This window comes from Periplaneta americana, chromosome 3, assembly GCF_040183065.1.
Source record: "Periplaneta americana isolate PAMFEO1 chromosome 3, P.americana_PAMFEO1_priV1, whole genome shotgun sequence".
In the NCBI taxonomy this organism is placed as follows: Eukaryota; Metazoa; Arthropoda; class Insecta; order Blattodea; family Blattidae; genus Periplaneta; species Periplaneta americana.
In genome coordinates this window covers 79,599,770-79,622,093 of record NC_091119.1, presented here as the reverse complement: position 1 = coordinate 79,622,093, position 22,324 = coordinate 79,599,770, and the positions used below count along the sequence as shown (strand labels likewise).

General features: G+C 34.3%; 1 protein-coding gene across 1 annotated transcript in view; it reads left to right on the top strand.

Annotated features, from left to right (window-relative positions):
* The window catches only part of LOC138697037 (uncharacterized), a 46,006-nt gene that overhangs the window by 12,828 nt on the left and 10,854 nt on the right, over positions 1-22,324 (top strand). The window contains exons 3-4 of the mRNA XM_069822629.1: positions 8,064-8,132; positions 20,070-20,114. Of these exons, the coding sequence (XP_069678730.1) occupies positions 8,064-8,132; positions 20,070-20,114 (114 nt within the window). The remainder of the gene's footprint in view (positions 1-8,063; positions 8,133-20,069; positions 20,115-22,324) is intronic.

The following is a 22,324-nucleotide window of genomic DNA, read 5'->3' as shown; positions in this document are numbered from 1 at the left end:
TATGAGTCATTCCACGTCAAATCGCACAAATTTAGCCTGGAATTGACTTTCATGTCTCCGATTTAGATAAAACAAATTTTACACATCCTATAGATTGAAAAAATAAATACGGGTTTTATTTTTGTTGTCTATATCGATTATTGTAGTAGATATGTGTTATCAAAGATTCTGAAATAGGTCGCGCATCATTATTGTTAAACGTGATTATCTCCACTAATAATCATCACAGAGATTTGCTCTTTGTCTCAATTTGAAGGTGACAGTACACACTTTATTCTTCGCATAATAATATAAAAATATAGGTTTGTTAACTTTGTTTTAAAAAACATTTAAATGTATAAAAATATGTTTTAATGGCAGCGACTTACTTTAAAATTACAGAAAAAAATCCTTAAATACCTTGAAATTATTTTAACCGCCCTTAAAAAAATCAGAACTCTACTTCGAGCCGTTGAAGAATAATTAAATGATTCACCAAGCTGCGCGTCTTGAGGTCGCGGGCTGCATAAGTACTGTTGCAAGATGATGTGCAGGTGCAGCTCTGGATGAGGGTCGTGTGACCACTTTACACTGTTCCACGGTCAGAATATCACTCTTTTACGTAATTTACATAACAGAGTAATGTATTTAAATATTGTTTTTGTAAAATATACACTTGTGAAAATAACTACAGTTTACACAACACTGGACTTTCAAAACTAATCAACTACAACCAATATCAATTCTATTTAATGTCCACCACTTTGCTCTCACTTTGAAGGGAATAGTTCTTTATCATGGCCTGAGATTTTGTCTGTGGAACAAAAGAATGAAGTTGTAAGGTACCTCGCACCACTTTTGCTTGTTGGTACCTTGAGTAGAAAAGATTGCTATGTTTTTTGTGTTCACTAATGGTAAAAAATTTATAAGCAATATTAGAAATGTTTTTCTCAGCCCAGTTATACAGTTTCCTTGGTGTTACAATAGGATCTATACCAGGTTGAAGACTAGCTTCCATAGCAAGCCGCTTAACGGTACCGCCAATGCCATCACAAGGCCCTTTTCCATGTGATGCAGCAAAAAATGCCACTCAGCACAAATCCCAAACTCATCTTCGTGGTGACATTTATTTTTAAAGTTATTTCTTACTCGAAATCAATCTGAAACCAACGTAGTTCTATGTCAAATATAATAGATTGTACGTATATTTTTTGCGTTTTTAAAGTAAGCTGTTATAAAAAAACATTAAGTTATGTTTAAAAAGTGACCCTCTAAAACAACCCCATTTGTATTTCAACTTATACTTAAAAGAATTTTAATAATAGTTCATTTCTTCCCATTTCAGATGGCACCAACACTCAACGTCTATGATGCATAGAATCTTAACAATGAACATTTTCATACTGCGTCGTGGATGAATTTGTCATATAATTAAAAGAGTATAAATAGTAAAATTTTAAAGTATGATCCCAGAAAATATTACAGACCTCTTATTTTGATCTGCACAACATATTTTAGAAGATTTAAGCAAATACTAAATGGTCACGTTTCGTATACAGGTGTTTGATTTGACATGCACACAACACAACATGATACCTACTTCGAAAGACTTAGGAATTATTGTTAGATAAATTAAAGAGAAACTGCCAAGTATTGAAGGGACATTACGTGCTTTTAGAACTAGAGGTTATCTGTTTATTTACGTAAAGTAACACCGCACAACTGATAATGTAGGGTAACTTAGTCGGAATCGGGTCAGCAGTTGAATCGGGTCAATTTCAAGAATTTGTTTCCCACGACAAGCATAAATGTTTTCTATCACGTGGTGCCATCTATCGTCAATCAGCAGAAATTCTTCTATGTGATTGGTGCCAAAGCTTGTGGTTAATGTTTGTGTTAAAGCTGTGAATAATCGAGAAAACAAGACATGTAAAAGATAAGATCTATTTGTAGTTTGTATTTTAAATTATCGTTTTTAATGTTTCCGTTATTGTACAATGAACGTAGTTCAGAATTTCCTTGACTTGTACATAGAATCAAGTGCATTTCTTATAGCATAAGTTATGGCATTGAGAATGGTGTAAAGGTTACGTCAGTAGTACCAACCTATGGTTTCTAATGTCACTACATTTCGGGTGAATAGGGTCACACAATTACGGGTAAATAGGGTCAATGTCTGTAGACGGATTTTAAGTCCCTTTTTTCATTTCTTTATCGCAGATGCCTAGTAATATAAACAATATGTCTCGTGTATGAACTGAAGATCAAATGCAGAAAGCCATAAAGGCATTTCGAGAGAGGAGTCAACACCATGCAGCCGATCTCTATGGAGTTCCGCATTCATGTCTACAGCGCGTCTGCAAAGCGGTAAAGATAGGCCGTTAAAAATAAAGGTGGTCAAAAAAGGTTCAATCAGGAACAACAGAAAGACCTTGTATCCAGAATAACAAAACTAAATGCTTTCGAATTTGGTATAAAATCTTTAACTGTACGTAAAGTGGCTTTTGATTCCGCTGAGGCATACAACATCACACATATTATTTTAAAAGAAAAGCAGATGGCCGGAAACGATTGGTTAATTGGTTTTCAGAAACGAAATCGAGAAATAGCATTGAGAAAAGCAGAGGGTCTGTCGCTCGCTCTTTGCAATAGACTCAACAGGAAAGACGTAACTGAGTATTTTAACCTTCTGAAGGAAACTGCAAAGACATTGATTTAGTTAATAAACCACATCTAATATACAATGCCGATGAATTTGGTTGCCAGTTGAATAACAAGCCAACCAAGAAAATTTTTGCACAAAAGTGCACGAGAGTCGTATACTCTCAAACATCTGTTGAGAGAGGGGAGCGTGTTACTGTATTAGCTTGTACCAATGCCACAGGAAATTTCATCTCACCATTCATAATTTTTAAGGATGTATTAACAAAGAAAAGTTCCTGTGTTGTCTGCGTCATTTTCAAACTCATCGGATTCCTGGACCATGTGTTTTATTTGCTGATGGCCATGCATCTCACAAGAGTTTGTCTGTACTAAAATTTTGCGAGCAACATGATATTCATATGGTATGTCTGCCATGCCACACAACCCATAGGATACAGCCTTTAGAAGGTCTTTTTTTAAACCCATCAAATCATACTACGACAATGAATGTAACAAGATTTTGCGTAACACAGAGGGTGAAAGAAAAATAAATAAAATTACTTTTGGTAAGATTTTCAGAGAAGCTTGGTTGAAATCAGCTACACCAGCAATTGCTGAAGCTGGATTCAGGTCAACAGATGTCTATCCTCTGAATGAAAATACAGTTTCAGAGCATGAATATCTGCCTGGAGAATGCTTGATAAGTTGATCTCAACCAAAAACTTCAGGGGAGTAAGATGTTCCTGAAGAAATGGAGATTAATGTTCCTGAAACCGATACCGACCATGAAGCAACGGCTAGTGTGTCCTTCAATGCTTTACTGCCTTCTCCGAAGAAAACTCCTTCGCAAAAGAAATCAGAAAGTAAGCTGAAAGCTATTTTGGTAATTTCTCCACAGAGCATTGAAGAACAAAAACGTTCTTCGAAACAAAACAAACAATGTAATGTCGTGCCTAAAATAAATAGGCCTAGGCCCGCAGCTGCAAGGAAACGATTACTTTCAGAGTCGTCATCTTCTGAACATGAAGACATGGACATAGAACACGAACAAAATAACAGCGATTGAGGATTCTGTTCCGTGAAATATAGTGATCCTCGCTCAGAGAAACTTTGGGACTGGATTCAATGCATGGGAGGCAGAAAAGAATGGTACCACGAACAATGTGTTGGGGTCAAAGGAAAGAAGAAGTTCATCTGTGGGAAATGCAGGTTGAAAGATTAAAATTTGGAACTTATTTTTTTGCTTTTGGTGACCCAAAGAACAAGTAAGAGCATTGTAAGAGTGACCCCATTCGCCCTAATGGTTGACCCGATTTAGCCTAATTTGGTAGGGTGAATAGGGTCGTGCAGTGGAGTGAAATTAATATATATCGTTCATAGGTGTTTGTTATTATTGAATTTAACGCTAATGAGATTTGTTGCTTAAAGACTAATCTAAACATTGGTGTATTTTATTTTTAATAAATACTAAGTTGTTAAACGTCATCACGATTTTTGTAAATTTTGACCCTATTCAGACTAAGTTACCCTATTAGTCACTCTCGCTGCTGCTGTCGCAGCTGTATGCTCCGGCGCGCGGTCTCATTCAATCCAACCCGAACACACCATCAGTAAATTATTTGCACAGCGACTTCTGATTAGAATAGAGTTCTAAAACCAACGCAGTTCTACGTAAAACATTTGAAAGAATATAATGATATTTTTTCCCCTTTTTAGAAGTAAGTCCCTGATATATGAAAACGTATTTAAAAAATATAACCCCCTAAAAGGGGCCCATTTTATATTTTGATTGAACACTAAAAATTAGTATATAATACTGCAATTATTGCACTTTAAAATGATATAAATACGAAATTTCTACGATCTATAGAATCTTCAGTATAACCATTTTCATAATACGTAGCATCCAAATTTACGGAAAATGTAACATTTAATAAATGACTAAATAATTGTGTCAGCCCGAAAAAATTACACATGGGTTATTTAATTTCATCAATAGAATATATAAAAAAAATTGGAGCAAATATTAAGTTGTCATGTTTCGTAGGTGTTCGATTTGACATGGAATGACTCTTATGCATAACCAGTTGTCTACTCCAGTATTCCTGGCAGCCAGCTGGCTACGCGAATCCTGAACAAGTCTCGGACTTAAAAATGTAATTCAGGTGGCATTTGATTTTTCAGCAATGGAGTGTGATTCAGAAGATTGTTCAGGTGTTGCTTTGCGTGTTGTGCTTAATGCTCTCCTCCATGCTGTTTCATGCATTTTATAGAAAATCCTCATGTACACTTTTAAAGAATTGTATTGACCAATACCAACCAAACAGAGAGTTACACAAATGAATGCTTTTAATGTCTTCATCATCATTGTAAGGCAAGCCTCTGTACAAATTTTTAATAAAAAATTCCTGTTCGAGCCGAAACCCTTCCCTTGTGAGTGCAGTAGAAGCATTTTGACCCTTTTTTTTTTATAGAAAAGAAAATTAGTTACGATGAAATTGAAAAAAAAAAAAATATGTTCTAACAATTTTAATGATATCAATACCATATAAAATTAACAAATTAATTATGCAAATGCAAAAAATGTGTGTCATCACTGACACATAGAAAAGGAAAACCAGGAGCTTGTTTTTTAGACAACACTATGAAGTTGTGAATGCTCGAATTATGTCTCTTTATGATAGGCTATTTCATTGTTACTATTAAAGAAAGTTATAGTCAAAATATATGTACAGTACATTTGGATATTTATAAAATTTTCATTCTAATTATTTCGATATAGACTATCAAGCTAAATTATTACGGTTTCAGGACTAACTTAAACACATGGTTATTTCTGCTATGAATTTACGTACACAGAGACTTCAGAGAATCAGTTCCTCAGTAACTTCGGCTTACTATCCCACTCTTTCCAACACAGCTTCATTTCTTATTTTTTTGTCCACTTCACAAGTTCCATTCTTCTCCAAAGCCTATCCACATTTTTAATCCTTCAATTCGCTTCTCTTCAAGTCGTCATAATGTCCATGTTTCTGTACCATATAATGCCACACTTCATACAAATACTTCTCTAGTCTATTCCTGGTTTTTTTTTTTTTTCAGAGATCCGCAGAAGATGCTCCTTTTTCTGTTAAAGACTTTCTTGGCCATTGCTATTCTTTTTTGACACATACATACATACATACATACATACATAGATTAATTCAGTTGTTTGCTTGTTATTTATTTATGTAATTATTTACTTACTTATATATGTACATAATTATCTAATTGCCTAATAACCTGTCCACACCTGTGGAATAACGGGCAGCGCGTCTAGCCGCAAAACCAGATGGCCTGGGTTCGATTCCCGGTCGGGGCAAGTTACATGGTTCAGGTTTTTTCCGGGGTTTTCCCTCAATCCAATATAAGCAAATAATAGGTAATTTTCGGTGCTGGACCCCGGACTCGTTTCACCGGCATTATCACCTTCATCTCATTCAGACTCTAAATAACCTAAGCTATTGATAAAGCGTCATAAAATAACCTAATAACTTACTTACCTAAGTAATTACTCAATCACTTGTTTTTGTGTGTTATGTCTTTATTTTGTGATGTCCTGCAAGAATTCCATAGCATGTGTTCAGAATAAACACGGCTATAGATTATTTTGTTGGTATTTTCTCATTAGCACTGGTCTACAAGAGAAACTAATACTAGGAATGACTGACGCAGTGCTATATTTTCAACGTAACTTATACGAATTTATTTTTTATATCAAGACCCGGCCATCCCTGGGCCTTCATCAGCACACGATGGAGGAACGGTAAGTTACTCACGAGTGGACGTATGTAATAGTATTACATGTAATAGTAATATCACTTCGTTTCCGTATGAGAAGTGTCCATGAAAAAATTTGTTTTTTTCCCCGAAAATTGATTTAATTTTACAACTGAGATATAGATATCAGTTTCGGACTATATCAAGTCGGATAATAAAGTAATGAGACTGGTTTAAAAAACACTTTTACTTACATTTTTTACCAACTATAATGTGTTGGGGGCAAAGGCTAGTTGGGTTTTCTGCGTATCTGTTCTTGTCAAAAAACCCTGATAGAATGCATGTAACTTATAATAATAATAATAATAATAATAATAATAATAATAATAATAATAATAATAATTTATTTATTTATTTAATCTGGCACAGCTAAGGCAAGTAGGCTTTCTCTTCCGCTCAGCCAGACTCTAATTCTAATTGAATACAATTGCTTACATAGTTATTACATTAATATCTAGACCATAAAACAACATGAAAGTAAATAATGAAAGTTGGATAAGTAATGTTAGTGTGACAATAATAAACATTGGTAAGTAATAGTTATAATAATAATAATAATAATAATAATAATAATAATAATAATAATAATAAAAATAATAATAATAATAATGAGATAATTTAGATATTTATCTGTGATATATATATATATATATATATATATATATATATATATATATATATATATATATATATATATATATATATATAACCATGAAACATTGAGAAACCTGAAACAGATATTATTGTTAACAAGAATTGTTAGAAACATATTTCGTTAGCCTATTCTTAAATTGGTTTGATGTCTGACAGTCCCTGACATTACTCGGTAGGGAATTCCAAAGCCGAGGAACAGCCACAGTGAAAGAAGATGAATATGAGGATGTTCGGTGGGAGGGAATGGATAATATTGAGGAGTGTTGTGATCGTGTGTCTAGGTTATGATGGGTGGATAAATTTTGAAAACGAGACGCAAGATAGACAGGAGTGGAGAAATTCATTATGTGAAAGAGAAGGGAAAGACAGTGGATTTTCCTACGATCTTCTAGACGGAGCCAGGACAACCTTGCGCTGAATTTCGGTGAAGTCCGGAGGGCCTAATTAATCAAATCCACTCTCCCCACCTCCACGCTAGGGCCCCCTGGGATGTTTTATGATAGAAAAGAGAGAGTAGTGTGCGAAAAGCAATGGAAAGCTACCGCATTTATCTTTCCCAAGAAAAACTGCAAACATGGCAAAGTTAGGATAGGAGAAGGAATGTCAGAAGACAGTAAAATGCAGAGAAGTACGTCAAGAATGCCATTTTCACCTGCACTGTTCAAATATTATACTTGGAGGATTTAGTGAAGAACAGTTTTCAGAACATGGGAGGAGTGATAGTAGGAGGAAGAAGAATAAAGTGCATAAGATTTGCTCATGATATGGCGTTGTTAAACATTTGAGAATAAACATTTTTTTTTCTGAAAAACTAATAATTTTACACCCATACGACATTATAGATTTATTTTGTTACATATAACATGAGCTATTAGCTCTGAAAATCTTCAGGGCTATATCATTTTCATCCTGTATATGAGTCGTATCTTTCAAGCATAAATTATTACAGGTTTATTTTATTTTTATAGGGATCATCGTCGTCGTCCTCGTCATCCAGAGACGATGATAGAAAACAACCGAGGTTCTTCAGTCCAGAGGTAGGTATCTCTTCAATGTACATACATACAGTAGATTATAGAGTATGTTACTTGCAGATAGGGATGGGCACTGGAAATTCACCAGTATCGTTTTTGCTCTAAGAGAATTCCACAGTTCATACGCAATTGAATGTTTGCTACAAGGTTCTCTTGCTTAAAGCCTGGGTCACACTAGGCTGTTGTCGAACTGGACGGTGTTCTTAATCACAGTGAACACAACTTCTTTCTTCATTAATATTTTAGAGATTTTAAGAGGAGAAAATGTTATTTTAAAATATATTTAGAAATAGACAAATTTAGAGACATAATCATTATAGCAAAGAGGTATTTCCAATAATTTTACGATAAACATATTTACTTTATGAAAAAGTGCACAGACATTTTCCTGAGTTGTACGTGGTTCTTGCATCCCTTTCATAAAATGCACTGAACTGCTACTACTTTAGATAATATCGAATTAAGAGAAAAATAATACATTTCGTAATAGCCTACTTCAAACAAAGTAACTCCGTTAAGGCCAAATGTAAACTTTTAGTCTAAGGCATATCAGTTACAAGTGACCAATATCACTACTTTAAGATGAAACCCAGCTACTGCAGTCCATTGAAACCTATGGTAATGGATGAGAATGATATATGTAAAATAGTCGCTGTGCAGTATGCCACGCAAGCAATTGACGAGGTTTCATCTGACTGCGGTAGAAGAATTTTGTTACTTTTTTACAGAAAAATAAATGAAAATTCGTTGTGATGAAATTTAAAAAAATATACACTATATTTTTGACAATATTAATAACTTCTGGCGCGTCCTCAGGTTGCGGATAGAGGAGACGGCCTCCAGATATGGAGGGTAGCTGCGAATATATTGAATAAGCAGTCGTGGACAGCCGATAAGGGGTAGTCCTCCAGCTTCGGGATTGGGCGAAGGGCTAACAACCCATCACCGTAAAAAACAGCTTGTTACGAATCCCTACAATAAGAAAGAATAAGTATATGATTATGTCTCGTGACCAGAATATTGTACGAAATGGAAATATAAAAATTGGAGATTTATCCTTCGAAGAGGTGGAAAAATTCAAATATCTTGGAGCAATAGTAACAAATATAAATGACACTCGGGAGGAAATTAAACGCAGAATAAATATGGGAAATGCGTGTTATTATTCGGTTGAGAAGCTCTTATCATCCAGTCTGCTGTCCAAAAATCTGAAAGTTAGAATTTATAAAACAGTTATATTACCGGTTCTTCTGTATGGTTGTGAAACTTGGACTCTCACTCTGAGAGAGGAACATAGGTTAAGGGTGTTTGAGAATAAGGTGCTTAGGAAAATATTTGGGGCTAAGCGGGATGAAGTTACAGGAGAATGGAGAAAGTTACACAACACAGAACTGCACGCATTGTATTCTTCACCTGACATAATTAGAAACTTAAAATCCAGACGTTTGAGATGGGCAGGGCATGTAGCACGTATGGGCGAATCCAGAAATGCATATAGAGTATTAGTTGGGAGATCGGAGGGAAAAAGACCTTTAGGGAGGCCGAGACGTAGATGGGAGGATAATATTAAAATGGATTTGAGGGAGGTGGGATATGATGATAGAGACTGGAGTAATCTTGCACAGGATAGGGACCGATGGCGGGCTTATGTGAGGGCAGCAATGAATCTCCGGGTTCCTTAAAAGTCATTTGTAACTAAGTAAGTAAGTAAATATTAATAACTTCAATAGCATATAAAATTAACGATTGAATTATGTAAATACATCAAAACAGCGTCATCACTCATACATAGGAAACAAAACATAGGATCTTGCTTTTAGACAGCACTATGAAGTCGTGAATGAACGAATTATGTCCCTTTATAATAGTTCATTGTTATTATTTAAAAAAGTGTAGTCAAAGAAAATGAATATATTTTGAATTGTATTCTCATAGTTATGAAACAAAAGGTATGAACAGCAAATAGGGATTATAAAGAATGGACACTTCGCGTCGGTACCTTTGATGTAGCCGGACTGATTTCAATGACCTTCAAGCCAGCTAGAGCGTGAGATTCTGCTTTCTCCCTAGAGTTGGCGCTGACATCACACCAACTAGCAGTCGACACACAGGAAATATAACACATAATTAATACATCTAGGTACATTATGTACTCAAATAAAATAAATTTGGATCCATAAAATAATAAATCCGTCATTAACTGTAATGTCTAGACTCCAGAGTTCCTTTATAATGAGAGTTGAGACGTTGACCCCCAACAACAATTAAAATATGTAATGATTTGATAGCAGTGAAAATGGAAAAACAAAACTCTTATGGGAAGTAAAACCATATACCTATATTATATTATATACAAATATTAAACGAATTTGATACATAATTTTATAATATATTATCTTATAATATAATTTATTATATCTGAAATATAAAAAATTATTATTACTACTAGTTTGTCATTGAGAAATAAGGAAAAGCTGTTAACTTGAATTTATTTGAAGCAAAGCGTTACTAGATTATGCAATAAGGTAGGCGATGTTTGGATCCTGTGTCTCAACTTACTCAATTATTATCTTAGCGTATGCTCGATTACACTAACCTCTAGCGCTTGAAAGTAGAACTAAACGCTGGCGCACAGAGAAACAAAACACAGGAAAATTCGCTCAGTGTCCATTCTTTATAATCCATATTCGCTGGTATGAATTCTTTAAAATTGTTTCAACCAAAATGCAACACTGCTACAGTATTTAATCATACTACTAATTTAGGCCCAAGAATATATAACAAATTTATATTTAAATATCCTAATCTTGTCAATTCTAATAGTTCTGGTATTAAATTAAAAAAGTTATGTATGGATTTTATAAAAATTGAAAAATTGTAAATTTAAATATATTCTAATTGCATAGTAGACATAAGACAAATTGTATTATATACGTCTTAATTTCAATTCAGGAATCCGCCTCTGAGCACTTGTTCTACTCTTTCAGGGGCGAGCAAAAGTTTCTCTGTATATATTATATTTTATGTTACAATTATTAGCAAAATAAACAAGTAAATAAATAAATAAATAAATAAGTATGCAAATAAATAAGTAGGTGGGGGGGGGGGGAGTGGAACCTAAAAAGTAGGACTCGTGTTAGGTACAAAGCACGTACGGTCAGAAGACCCGTGCATTGGATTTTAGAGAAAGCTATAATAATAATAATAATAATAATAATAATAATAATAATAATAATAATAATAATAATATTTATTAATACTATATACTTGAGCTACATTAGGCATTGCAGCCCGAAAGAGCAGAAGCTCATGCTCGGGCGCAGTTCAGATCAGTTATACAAAATATATCACAAAATTACGAGAGTTCATTGAGCACAATCACATTAATAAATGGTAAAATACATACAGCATGTAATAACAGGGTCTATATACAAATAGAAAATACAGAAGTACATGAATATTAGAGTAACAATTTTAACTCAATTAGCTTAAACAATTAAATAATTAATCTGATTTGTTTCTTAAATCTATGTGTGTTAAGTGTACTTAGCTCAGGGTAAGCTCTAATTAATGTATTATATATTTTGGGTCCAAAATTTCTGCTCTGTTTTAATCCAGCAGTTCTGTGGCATTTGGGAGTATTTAGAAAGAAACTGTAGTTTTGTCTCGTCTGGTATTCATGAGGATCATATTTAAATTTATTGTGGTTTTTATGGAAGTAAATCAGCAATTTTTGTTTATAAATTTGTTCTAGATCTGATACGCCAAATTCCTGAAAAATTAATTTTGTTGGGTAATCAAAAGGTTTATATAGACAAATTTTGATAATTCTTTTTTGGAGCAGATTTAAAGGATGGAGAGTCGATTTTGCCATTCCTCCCCAACCTAAAATACCATACTGAATTATTGATTGAAACAGAGCTAAGTACACAGTACGCAGAACATAAACAGGTAAATAAGAGCGTAGAATGGAAAATTTGTGGATTGTTTTACGCAATCTGTTACACAGAAAGGAGATATGCTTGTCCCATTTTAAATGTTGGTCAATAATAATGCCTAAATATTTAACTTGTGAGGATATACTCAAAGCGTTACATGAGCAAGTAGGTAGGTTACAATCATGTATAGTTATACTTATATTATTATTTATTTCTAGTTGCTCAAGGCCATGTGATGTTAATGAAAATGGTATTAATTTTGTTTTAGAAACGTTCAAAGAAAGTAAGTGAGCATCCAGCCATTCTTTAATAATATTAATACCACTGTTAGAATTTTGATAAGTTTCATTCCAACTCGAACCGCTAAATATAACCACAGTATCATCAGCATAAGAATACAGAGTACCAGAATATTTCTCAATGTCAATTTTAAGTAAATCGTTGATATATATTAAAAACAAAACAGGACCTAAAATCGTCCCCTGAGGTACACCTATATCAATGTTACGTGATTTACTAAGGTGATCATTTATTTTAGTTGCTTGAGTTCTGTTACTTAAGTAAGATTTAAATAATTTTAAAGCAGTTCCATTAATTCCTAATCTATCCATTTTATTCAAAAGTATACTGTGATTGACCGTATCGAAAGCTTTTTGTAAGTCTAGAAAAATTCCTAGACATTTATTTCCTACATCTAATTCTTGAATTATTTTTGAGGTAACTGCCATAATAGCATCATCAGTGCACAAATTTTTTCTGAAACCAAATTGATTATCATTTAGTAGTTTATTTTTTTCTAAAAATGTTATTAACCGTGTTTTTATACATTTTTCAAATACCTTAGAGAGACTGGGTAATAGTGAAATGGGTCTGTAATTATTAAGATTACTTTTGTCACCAGACTTATGAATTGGTATCACCACAGCATGTTTTAGGGCTGAGGGAAATACACCTTGAGATATGCACAAATTAAATATAAAGGCAAGTGGTTTAGAAATAGCTTCGATAATAAGTTTCAGGGTATTTGTTGTAATACCATCAATACCAGGAGCCACATTATTTTTTAAACTGTTTACAATATTAATGAGTTCACATTCGTTTACAGGAAACATAAACATAGATGATATACTTTTATTATAAAGCTTATAGTGATGAGTACCAAATACTTTCTTTTTTATATTAGATACGATGTCATGACTTACATTAGTAAAATGATCGTTAAATTCATTTGCGATAGTTTCCTTATTTTCAATTGTTATTCCATTTCGACTTATAATTGTCTTTAATATACTATTTTTATTACATTGGGTGTCAGTAGCTTCGTTTATGGTCTTCCAAAATTGCTTTGGATTATTTTTATTTTTGTTAAATTTTTCAGAATAATATTTGATTCTCTGATTTCTTATTACATTAGTGAGAATATTTCTATATTTTCTGTAGTAATTTAATAAAACATTGTTTTGTGGGTCTCGTTTAACTTGCTTAGCTAACTTATCCCTAGATCGTATTGATTTAACAATACCTGTGGTAATCCAAGGTTTAATTTTTTTGTACTTACTTGAGAATTTGAGAGGGACATGATTAGAATATTTACAAATTAGGTTACAGAGTATTTTATAAAAATTATCGAAACATGTATCTGCGTCTTCATTGTAGAATATAGATTCCCAATTAATATTATTAATATTTGATATTAGGCTTTTATGGTTTATAATTAGCTTATAATTGTCCGAAGGTTCAGTGGCTTCTCTGCTAATACTTTTATTACTGATTGACAACAATGCAAAAGTCATATAATGATCTGTTATTGCGCTTGCATATACTCCAGGTATAAAATTTAAGTTATTTCCCGTTTTTAGGAAAATATGGTCAAGACATGAATTGGATGATGGACGAGTAATGGAATTTAAGTATTTCACGTATCCATATTCATGCATGATATTTAAATACGTGTTGCCAAAATTATCTAATCTATTTTCTAAAATTTGAATGTTTATGTCACCAAGAATAACATGGTTGTTTAAATCTTTGTATATTGACAAGAAGCTTTCAAAATTTTTCAGAAATTCATTTTTGCATAGTTTTGGAGATCTGTAAATTGCAGTTAGGTTAACAAGAGTATCATTAATAAGTGTTAATTGAAAATGTATAGCGTTGCAATGGGAAATGTCAATATCACTTAAAGACACTACGATGTTTTCCTTGAAATATACAACTATACCATCACATTTATTATACTTATTACTTTTAACAAATTTTTTATAACCATTAATATCATAGCCAGAGTCATGATCAAGCCAGGTTTCAGTTAGAACTATAATATCAAAGTAAAAGGAAAAATTATTAAGTAAAACACAGAGTTCGGAAAAATTTTTGTTGATGCTACGAATGTTTAAGTGAAATATTTTAAGATCTGATAGAATATTGGTAATATACTCATTGCAGTGAAGTAAATCGTTAAAAACCATTGTGTTATTATTGTTATTAAATTTGCACTGATGGATTTCATTTAATATAGTATTACTAGCCATTTTTAAGTCAATTATATTGTATAATTAAACGTGGTTACCGACACAATAGTATTTACAAATTATTTACATCGTCAACATTAGTGATTTTACTCACGGGGCTGGCTTCATCTTTTCTTGCAAATATCTTACCGTCTCTTGTCCATACAAATTTATAATTCTTCAGTCGTGCTGCATCCCTTGTCTTGTTCAAAAGGTCTCTGGTCACTGCTGTCAGTTGGTCACATGCTGTGATTCTTCCTTCCGGAAGTTCCCTGTTGACTTTCTTTGTCGCAATCCCATAAAATATAAAAATCTGTATGTATAATATTAGTCAATAAATCCAGCTATCTATCTAAAAATAAATAAGTAAATAAATAAGTATGTAAATAAATAAATAAATACATAAATAAATAAGGAAATAAATAAATAAAATAAGTACAATAAATACATATATGTACTACAGTAAGGTGGCCGGGTAGCTCAGTTGGTAGAGCAGCTGGCTACGGACTGGAAGGTCCGGGGTTCGATCCAAGGTGGTGACAGGATTTTTTCTCGTTGCCAAACTTTCAGAACGGTCCCGAGGTTCACGCAGCCTCCTATAAAATTGAGTACCAGGTCTTTCCTGGGGGTAAAAGGCGGTCAGAGCGTGGTGCCGACCACACCACCTCATTCTAGTGCCGAGGTCATGGGGCTCTACCTCCATGCCCCACAAGTGCCTTCATGGCATGTTACGGGGATTCCTTTACCTTTACCTTTATGTACTACAGTAAATTTGAATATAAAATCTTGCATCTAATTATTTCAAAATATAATATAATACTAAAATATTACACTTTTAAGGCAAACTTAAACCCGTAGTTATTTCTGCTATGATGTTACGTACACAGAGACTTCGGAGAATGAGTTCCTCACTAACTTCAGCTTACTATCCTACTCTTTCCAACACAGCTTCATTTCTTATTGTCTGTCCACTTCACACGTTCCATTCATTTTTAATCCTTCAATTCGCTTTTCTTCACGTCCATGTTTCCGTTCCATACAATGCCACACTCCATACAAACACTTCACTAGCCTCTTCCTGGTTCTTTTTTTTCAGACGTCCGCAGAAGATGCTCTTTTTTCTATTAAAACCTTTCTTGGCCATTGCTATTTTTCTTTTGACTATATATATTACACACCTGTGGAGTGACGGCTAGCACGTCTGGAAGCCAAACCAGGTGGTCCGGGTTCGATTCCCGGTCGGGCCAAGATTTTTATTATTTTTTCATTTTATTGGGTTATTTTACGACGCTGTATCAACATCTCAGGTTATTTAGCGTCTGAAAGAAATGAAGGTGATAATGCCGGTGAAATTAGTCCGGGGTCCAGCACCGGAAGTTACCTAGCATTTGCTCGTATTGGGTTGAGGGGAAAGCCCGGAAAAACTTCAACTTTCCCCGACCGGGATTCGAACCCGGGTCGAAGCAAGTTACCTGCTTGAGGTTTTTCCGGGGTTTTCCCTCACCCCAATGTTATCAAATGCTGGGTAACTTTCGGTGCTAGACTCCGCACTCATTTCACCGGCATTATCACCTTCATCTCATTCAGACGCTAAATAACCAAAGTTTTTTGACAAAGCGTTGTAAAATAACATACTAAAATTATTTATTTATTTATTTATTTATCTAATTGCACAACAACTTTCTTACCTAAGTAATTACTTAATTATTTGTGTTTGTGTGTTTATTTATTTATTTTGTGATGTTCTGCAAGAATTCCATAGCATGTGTTCAGAATAAACACGGTTATAGGTTATGTTCTTGGTATGTTTTTATTAGCACTTGTCTAAAAGAGTAACTAATACTGGCAATGACTGACGCAGTGCTATATTTTCAGATTAGTACAATAATTTATTTTTATCTTTATAGGAACCCCTTAACTACGGTACCCTGGACCTTTATTGTTGTATGATGGAGGAGTGGTAAGTTACCCATGATTGGACATAGATAGTGGTATTTATGTAATAGTAATATCACTTTTCCGTATGAGAAGTGTTCGTGAACAAATTAAAAAAGAAATATATATATATATATATATATATATATTTTTTTTTCCGGAAAATAGATTTAGGCCTAATTTTAATACTCACATGTTGATATCAGTTTCTGTCTATGCGAGGTCGGACGATATAGTAATTAGACTGGTATAAAAACACTTTTACTTACATTTTTAAGCAACTACAATGTGATGAGGGGGGGCAAAGGCTAGTTGCGATTTCCCCATCTGTGTTCGTGTCAAAAACTCTGATAGAATTGATTATATAACCCTTGCGGTAAATTTCGGTGAAGTCCGGAGGACCTAATTAGTAAATTCCACACTCCTCACCTCCATGCTGGGGCCACCTGAGATCTTTTAATATGTAAAAGAGAGTGGTGTGCCGAAAGCAACGGGAAGGTACCGCATTTATCTTTCCCAAAAAAAAACACTGCAAACATGGCAAAGTTAGGATAGGAGAAGAAATGTCAGAAGGAGTAAAATTGGAAGAGGGGTACGTCAAGGACGCCCTTTTGACCTACACTTTTCAAATTCTACTTGGAAGATTTCGTGAAGAACTGTTTTCAGAACATAGGAGGAGTGACAGTAGGAGGAAGAAGAATAAAGTGCATAAATTTGCTGATGATATGGAGTTATTAGCATAAGAGGAGACGATGCTAAGGGATATGGTACTGGAGCTATTTGACAGCTGTGAGCAGTATGGGATGAAGATAAATGCAAACAAGACGAAGACCATGGTTGTCGCAAGAAAAATAAAGAAGATAAACTTGTAAGCGGTAACATGAGTTACAGCCTGGAAATCAAAAGGAGGATAGCAATGCCAAAGGAAACTTCTAACATAAAAAGGAACATCTTCTGCTGACATCGAAAAAAGAACTAATGAAGAGACTAGTTAAGTGTTTTGTGTGGAATGTGACATTGCTTGCGGCAGAAACATGGACATTAAGGCGAAGTGAAGAGAAACGACTAGGAACACTTGAAATGTGGATATGGAGAAGAATGGAACGTGTGTAATGGACAGAGAGAATAAGAAACGAAGTTGTGTTGGAAAGAGGAATGAAAAAAGAATAATGCCGAAACTGATCAGGAAGGGGAAAAAGAATTGGTTGGATGACTGGCTGAGAAGAAACTGCCTACTGAAGGATGCACTGGAAGGAATGGTGAACGGGAGAAAAGTTCGGGGCAGAAGAAGATATCACTTGGCAGATTGCATTAAGATATATATGGATCGTAAAATGAATAGACAAAAAGGACGACAGAAAATAAGATAGATTGGAGAAAGCTGGGTTTCCAGTGAAAGACGTGTTTACTCTTACCGGTGACATTCAAACAGTCAGTGAATTAGCCAGTTGTTATTAGACAGAACTAACGCATCATTTGCAATACAAAACATAGTTGCTTCCCATTTAAAAAAAGAAAGTTGACTCTAATGTTTTGAAAATTATTTCATGTAGAACAATTAGTACATTACGTGTGTCAGATGTCTTTTCGATGTAATTTAACGTATAATTGTCGGTTTGGATATATCTGAAAGATTTCACATGCTATCGGAGGTGAAAATGTTAAGAGGGACGCATATACGTCAGATTAGTAAAAACAGTGGAATATTGAATTTAGATACATAAAATAATTACTTGTAGATTGTTTTTTCGTTTGTTTTTATTAGGATTGGTGTCAAATGAATAATTACTACTGAAAGTTAGAAACACAGTGATATATTTTCAACATTATTATTACTTGTTTACTTTCTTTTATAGACCCCGTACAGCGCCAGGCTCTTGAACTACCTGGTGGCTGAATATGTAAAGTAACTCCTCCGTGTACACTTCATAGATCATAGTATACTATTGACAGTCTCTTTCTTCTTTAACAGTTGTGTCACTGGATGTCCGTATCAAAACTGTTAATTGAGAAAAAAAATGTTGTAGAAAATAGATTTAATTTTAGATTAGAGATTCTGATGTCAATTTCGGATTATGCGTGGATACCTTACTTCTCCTCTTTATCACCTTCCTTAGTTCATAATCATTCATTGTTTCAGACATCCTCTTTAACAATTTGTTATTTGAACATACATTATTTGATTTTTTTGAGGAGCCATGTGAAAGGAGTATTCATAAAATATCTCTATTGTCTTCAAACATGAAAATAAAGCCTGAAAGAAGGACAGAATTCTTCTCATGCCTAATAATCAAACATACCCTATGCAGTAAATAATTTTAATGTGTTGCCACGTTAAGATATGGTTGCGAATATATTGGAAATTTGTTGTTTCCATTTTCCAGCCTTATAAGACATCTTATCAATAATGATTATTGTCATTATCTTGATCATAGTTTTCAACTTCAGTTAAGATGACCAGTTTGTCTGTTAAATGTTTGCCCATTATTTTAACTGATCTTCGTAATCCCGTTTTGTCAGGAAACACATTTTTTGCAGTGGTGCTTTCTCCCTCTGCACCAGTCATTCCCCATCGTGAAATTTATGACATAAATGAGTTTTTTTTTTCAAAATTGCTATTGGTACTGTACCTAGTCCGATTCAAATTACTCAAGATGTCAGACACATTTCATCATACAAAAGGTTTCTAACTCATTGTACACTGCCTGACAATTTGCGTGAAATGTCTTTACGTAAATTTCATAGAAGTGAGTTGCTTTGTATCGTGTATGTGGGTGTTTATACAATTAGGGATCATTTTCATGTCTCAGGTGTGTAACACTATTTACTGTACTGGCAGAGAAATTGCTAACACTTTCCCATAAAGAATGCCTACACCCCTTCAATTTCCCCAAAGTTGTCTTGGAAAATTTCTGAAAAATAGAAAGGAAGACAGCTATACTTTCATTACACAAATAAAAACAGCAGTTGTGACAGAATATAGATAATATTTTTTTTATCAGTATTATAAAGTTGTGCTTAATTTTGATATGTAGAATAAACTAATGTATGAAATATTTTACCATCGTTGCCTAATACGAAAATATGGTTATTTTTTCACATAAAAATTCCTTCCCAATTTATACGACATTATAGCGATTATCTTACAACACATTAGTGATAAAAGGCGAATATTTTATCACGATTTTTTTTTCGAAATTGCGAAATTCTATGATCTCTAACCCATGTTGTAAGTCGACTAAAATCCTGTAGAGCTAGCGGAAAAGCCACTAATTTGGCAGCATTGGGACTGGCGGGTGTGTAGTACCATTGCACTGCCTCAACGGTGTATTCTAAGTTTAAAATGGAAGCACGTTAGATAGAAAATTACATATATTCAACAACTTTCCCCTCTTTCCATTTTTCGCCATCTGCACTAATAACGGAGTTTCTCTATGTCGCCGGAATTTTGAATCACTCTGTATATACCAAGAACATTAATAAGAGCAGTGAGATATTTAATCTAGTGATAGGCCTATCCTTTCTCCATAATTATTGTTGGTTTCTTTTGTTTATAGATCGAGAGCACGTTCTTTACCAACACAGTGCTGGAGCGCAGGGTGGTAAGTTTATTTACTTATTTATTTTGCTAATAATTGTAACATAAAATCTTATAAACAGAAAAAATTTAGCTTACCCCTGGAAGTGTAATTCTTCGTTGCCCATAGATCATAGTGTATAAGCTATTCCTTACAAGCCATCCATAATAGTTATATGACTGAATCTTCTTATGAAAACCAATCCTTGAAAAATATTTTTGAAAATAGATTTACAGAACAGAGTTGTTGGTATCAGTTTCACATTATATTCCTTATTTTAAGAACTATTATTTTGTACCAACCATAAAAAGTTGATATAAATATAGTCTCCTTTTTACCCAACTCTCTTAGTTCATAATCATTCACTGGCACATTATCTTCAAAACGTTTTAATTTGATTATAAGTTACTTGATATGAAGCTTCAAAATTCGAGTTCCTCAAAAATTTTAATTTTGGGTTGTTTCCCCCTTGAACTGGGCGATTGATATGAAAATAACGTTTCACTTGAATAACAGGAGTCGGAATACTAATTACGAAATCTGCTTATAGTATAAATTAGTATCAACAGCTCGACATGCATGAACTATTAGTTAGACCTATCATACAACCATTGCCTTCTGGATAAGGAATTGTACATGTGATCAAGGTGGACCCAGCAGGGGTGATTAAAACATTTTTATGCTTACAACACGGCCCAGCATCACTTTTGAAACAAAACACTATCATGTGACACAGTTTGAAGGGCTCTCGAATAGAAAAAGAAACCATAACATAAAACTGGAAGGTTCAAATACAGGATGTTTCCGGGCTGGTGTTACAAACTTTCAGGGATAATGGGGAAGGGCACATGTATCAATTTGAGATAAGGAACCCTGGTCCAGAAATGACTGAGTCGAAAGTTATAAGCAAAAATAGTTGTGTGGAAATGGAATTGTAATTTGGCAACACGTGCCCTCCTTCCCTTAACCTTTGAAACAGTCGTGGAAAGATGGTATGGGCCGGATGTCTCCTACGTGGGTACTTTGCCGATACAATCTGTGAGCTTGTCTGCCGTTCCCATTGGCTCATCCATATTCGAAAATCAGGTGTGCATATTTTGCTCTCGTGTACTCCTCCATTTGACTAGGACTGATCGACTGGACACTGCAACTTGTACACATACACTGCTGTCTACAGACATGCATATCAGGACCGACCATGTCCGTTACACATTACGCTATCTGCATTGCTTTAGTGTAGTTTCCTGTCCCCACTCCTCAGACAGCACAATGAACGAAATACTGTAGGTAGAGAACGTAAACAACGTCAGATGAATACAGTATGTGTAAGATGTACAGATAAATACACATAAATAATGTGTACAGAGGAATAAAATTGTTCCATTTACACACAACTATTTTTGCTTGTATCTTTCGACTTGGTCATTTCCGGAACCAGGGTTTATTATCTCAAATTGATACATGTGCCCTTCCCCGTCACCCCTGAAAGTTTGTAACACTAGCCCGGAAACACCCTGTATAATTACGAATATGAAAGAATGGATTTTTTTAATTTTTCACTATCGTTTCACCATAATTTCGCCTTAAAAGAAAATACTGGTTTTCCACCTTCACTTCAGTAGATATGGTAAATATAATACTGTAATCTGCTGGGAAGCGACCTTCACTCTACCAGTGGACTGCTCGCCACTTGGATGGACGTATAAATCCACTGGCAGCCAGGAGCACACCATGGGTTCCCATGCTTGTTTGTCCTGCATACCTCTGTTCTTGTTTAGTTAACAGTCCGAAGACAGGTCTGAACCTTATAAATGATACCAACAAGGACCACTTATGAAGCAACTAGGCCAGGAGATAATGGGATAAGGCGCCCAGTTCCTTTCCCCCTCCCTTGCATACATCGCCGTTTAGCTACATATTACACTAATACGGACTATTGAGATGGATAGAACATGTAGCACGAATGAGCAAATCCAGAAATGCATATAGAGTGTTAGTTGGGCGACCTTTGGGAAGGATGATATGTAGCTGGGAGGATAGATATTAAAATGGATTTGAGAGAGATGTGATATGATGGCAGAAACTAGACTAACCTTGCTGTCAGGATAGGAACCGATGGTGGGCTTATATGAGGGCGGGTGTTCTAAAAGCCATTTGTAAGTAAATATGTAGGCCCTAGTATAAATAAGATACTTTAGTTCAATAAATTTGTGGAATTTTTTTTCGGTTATTTA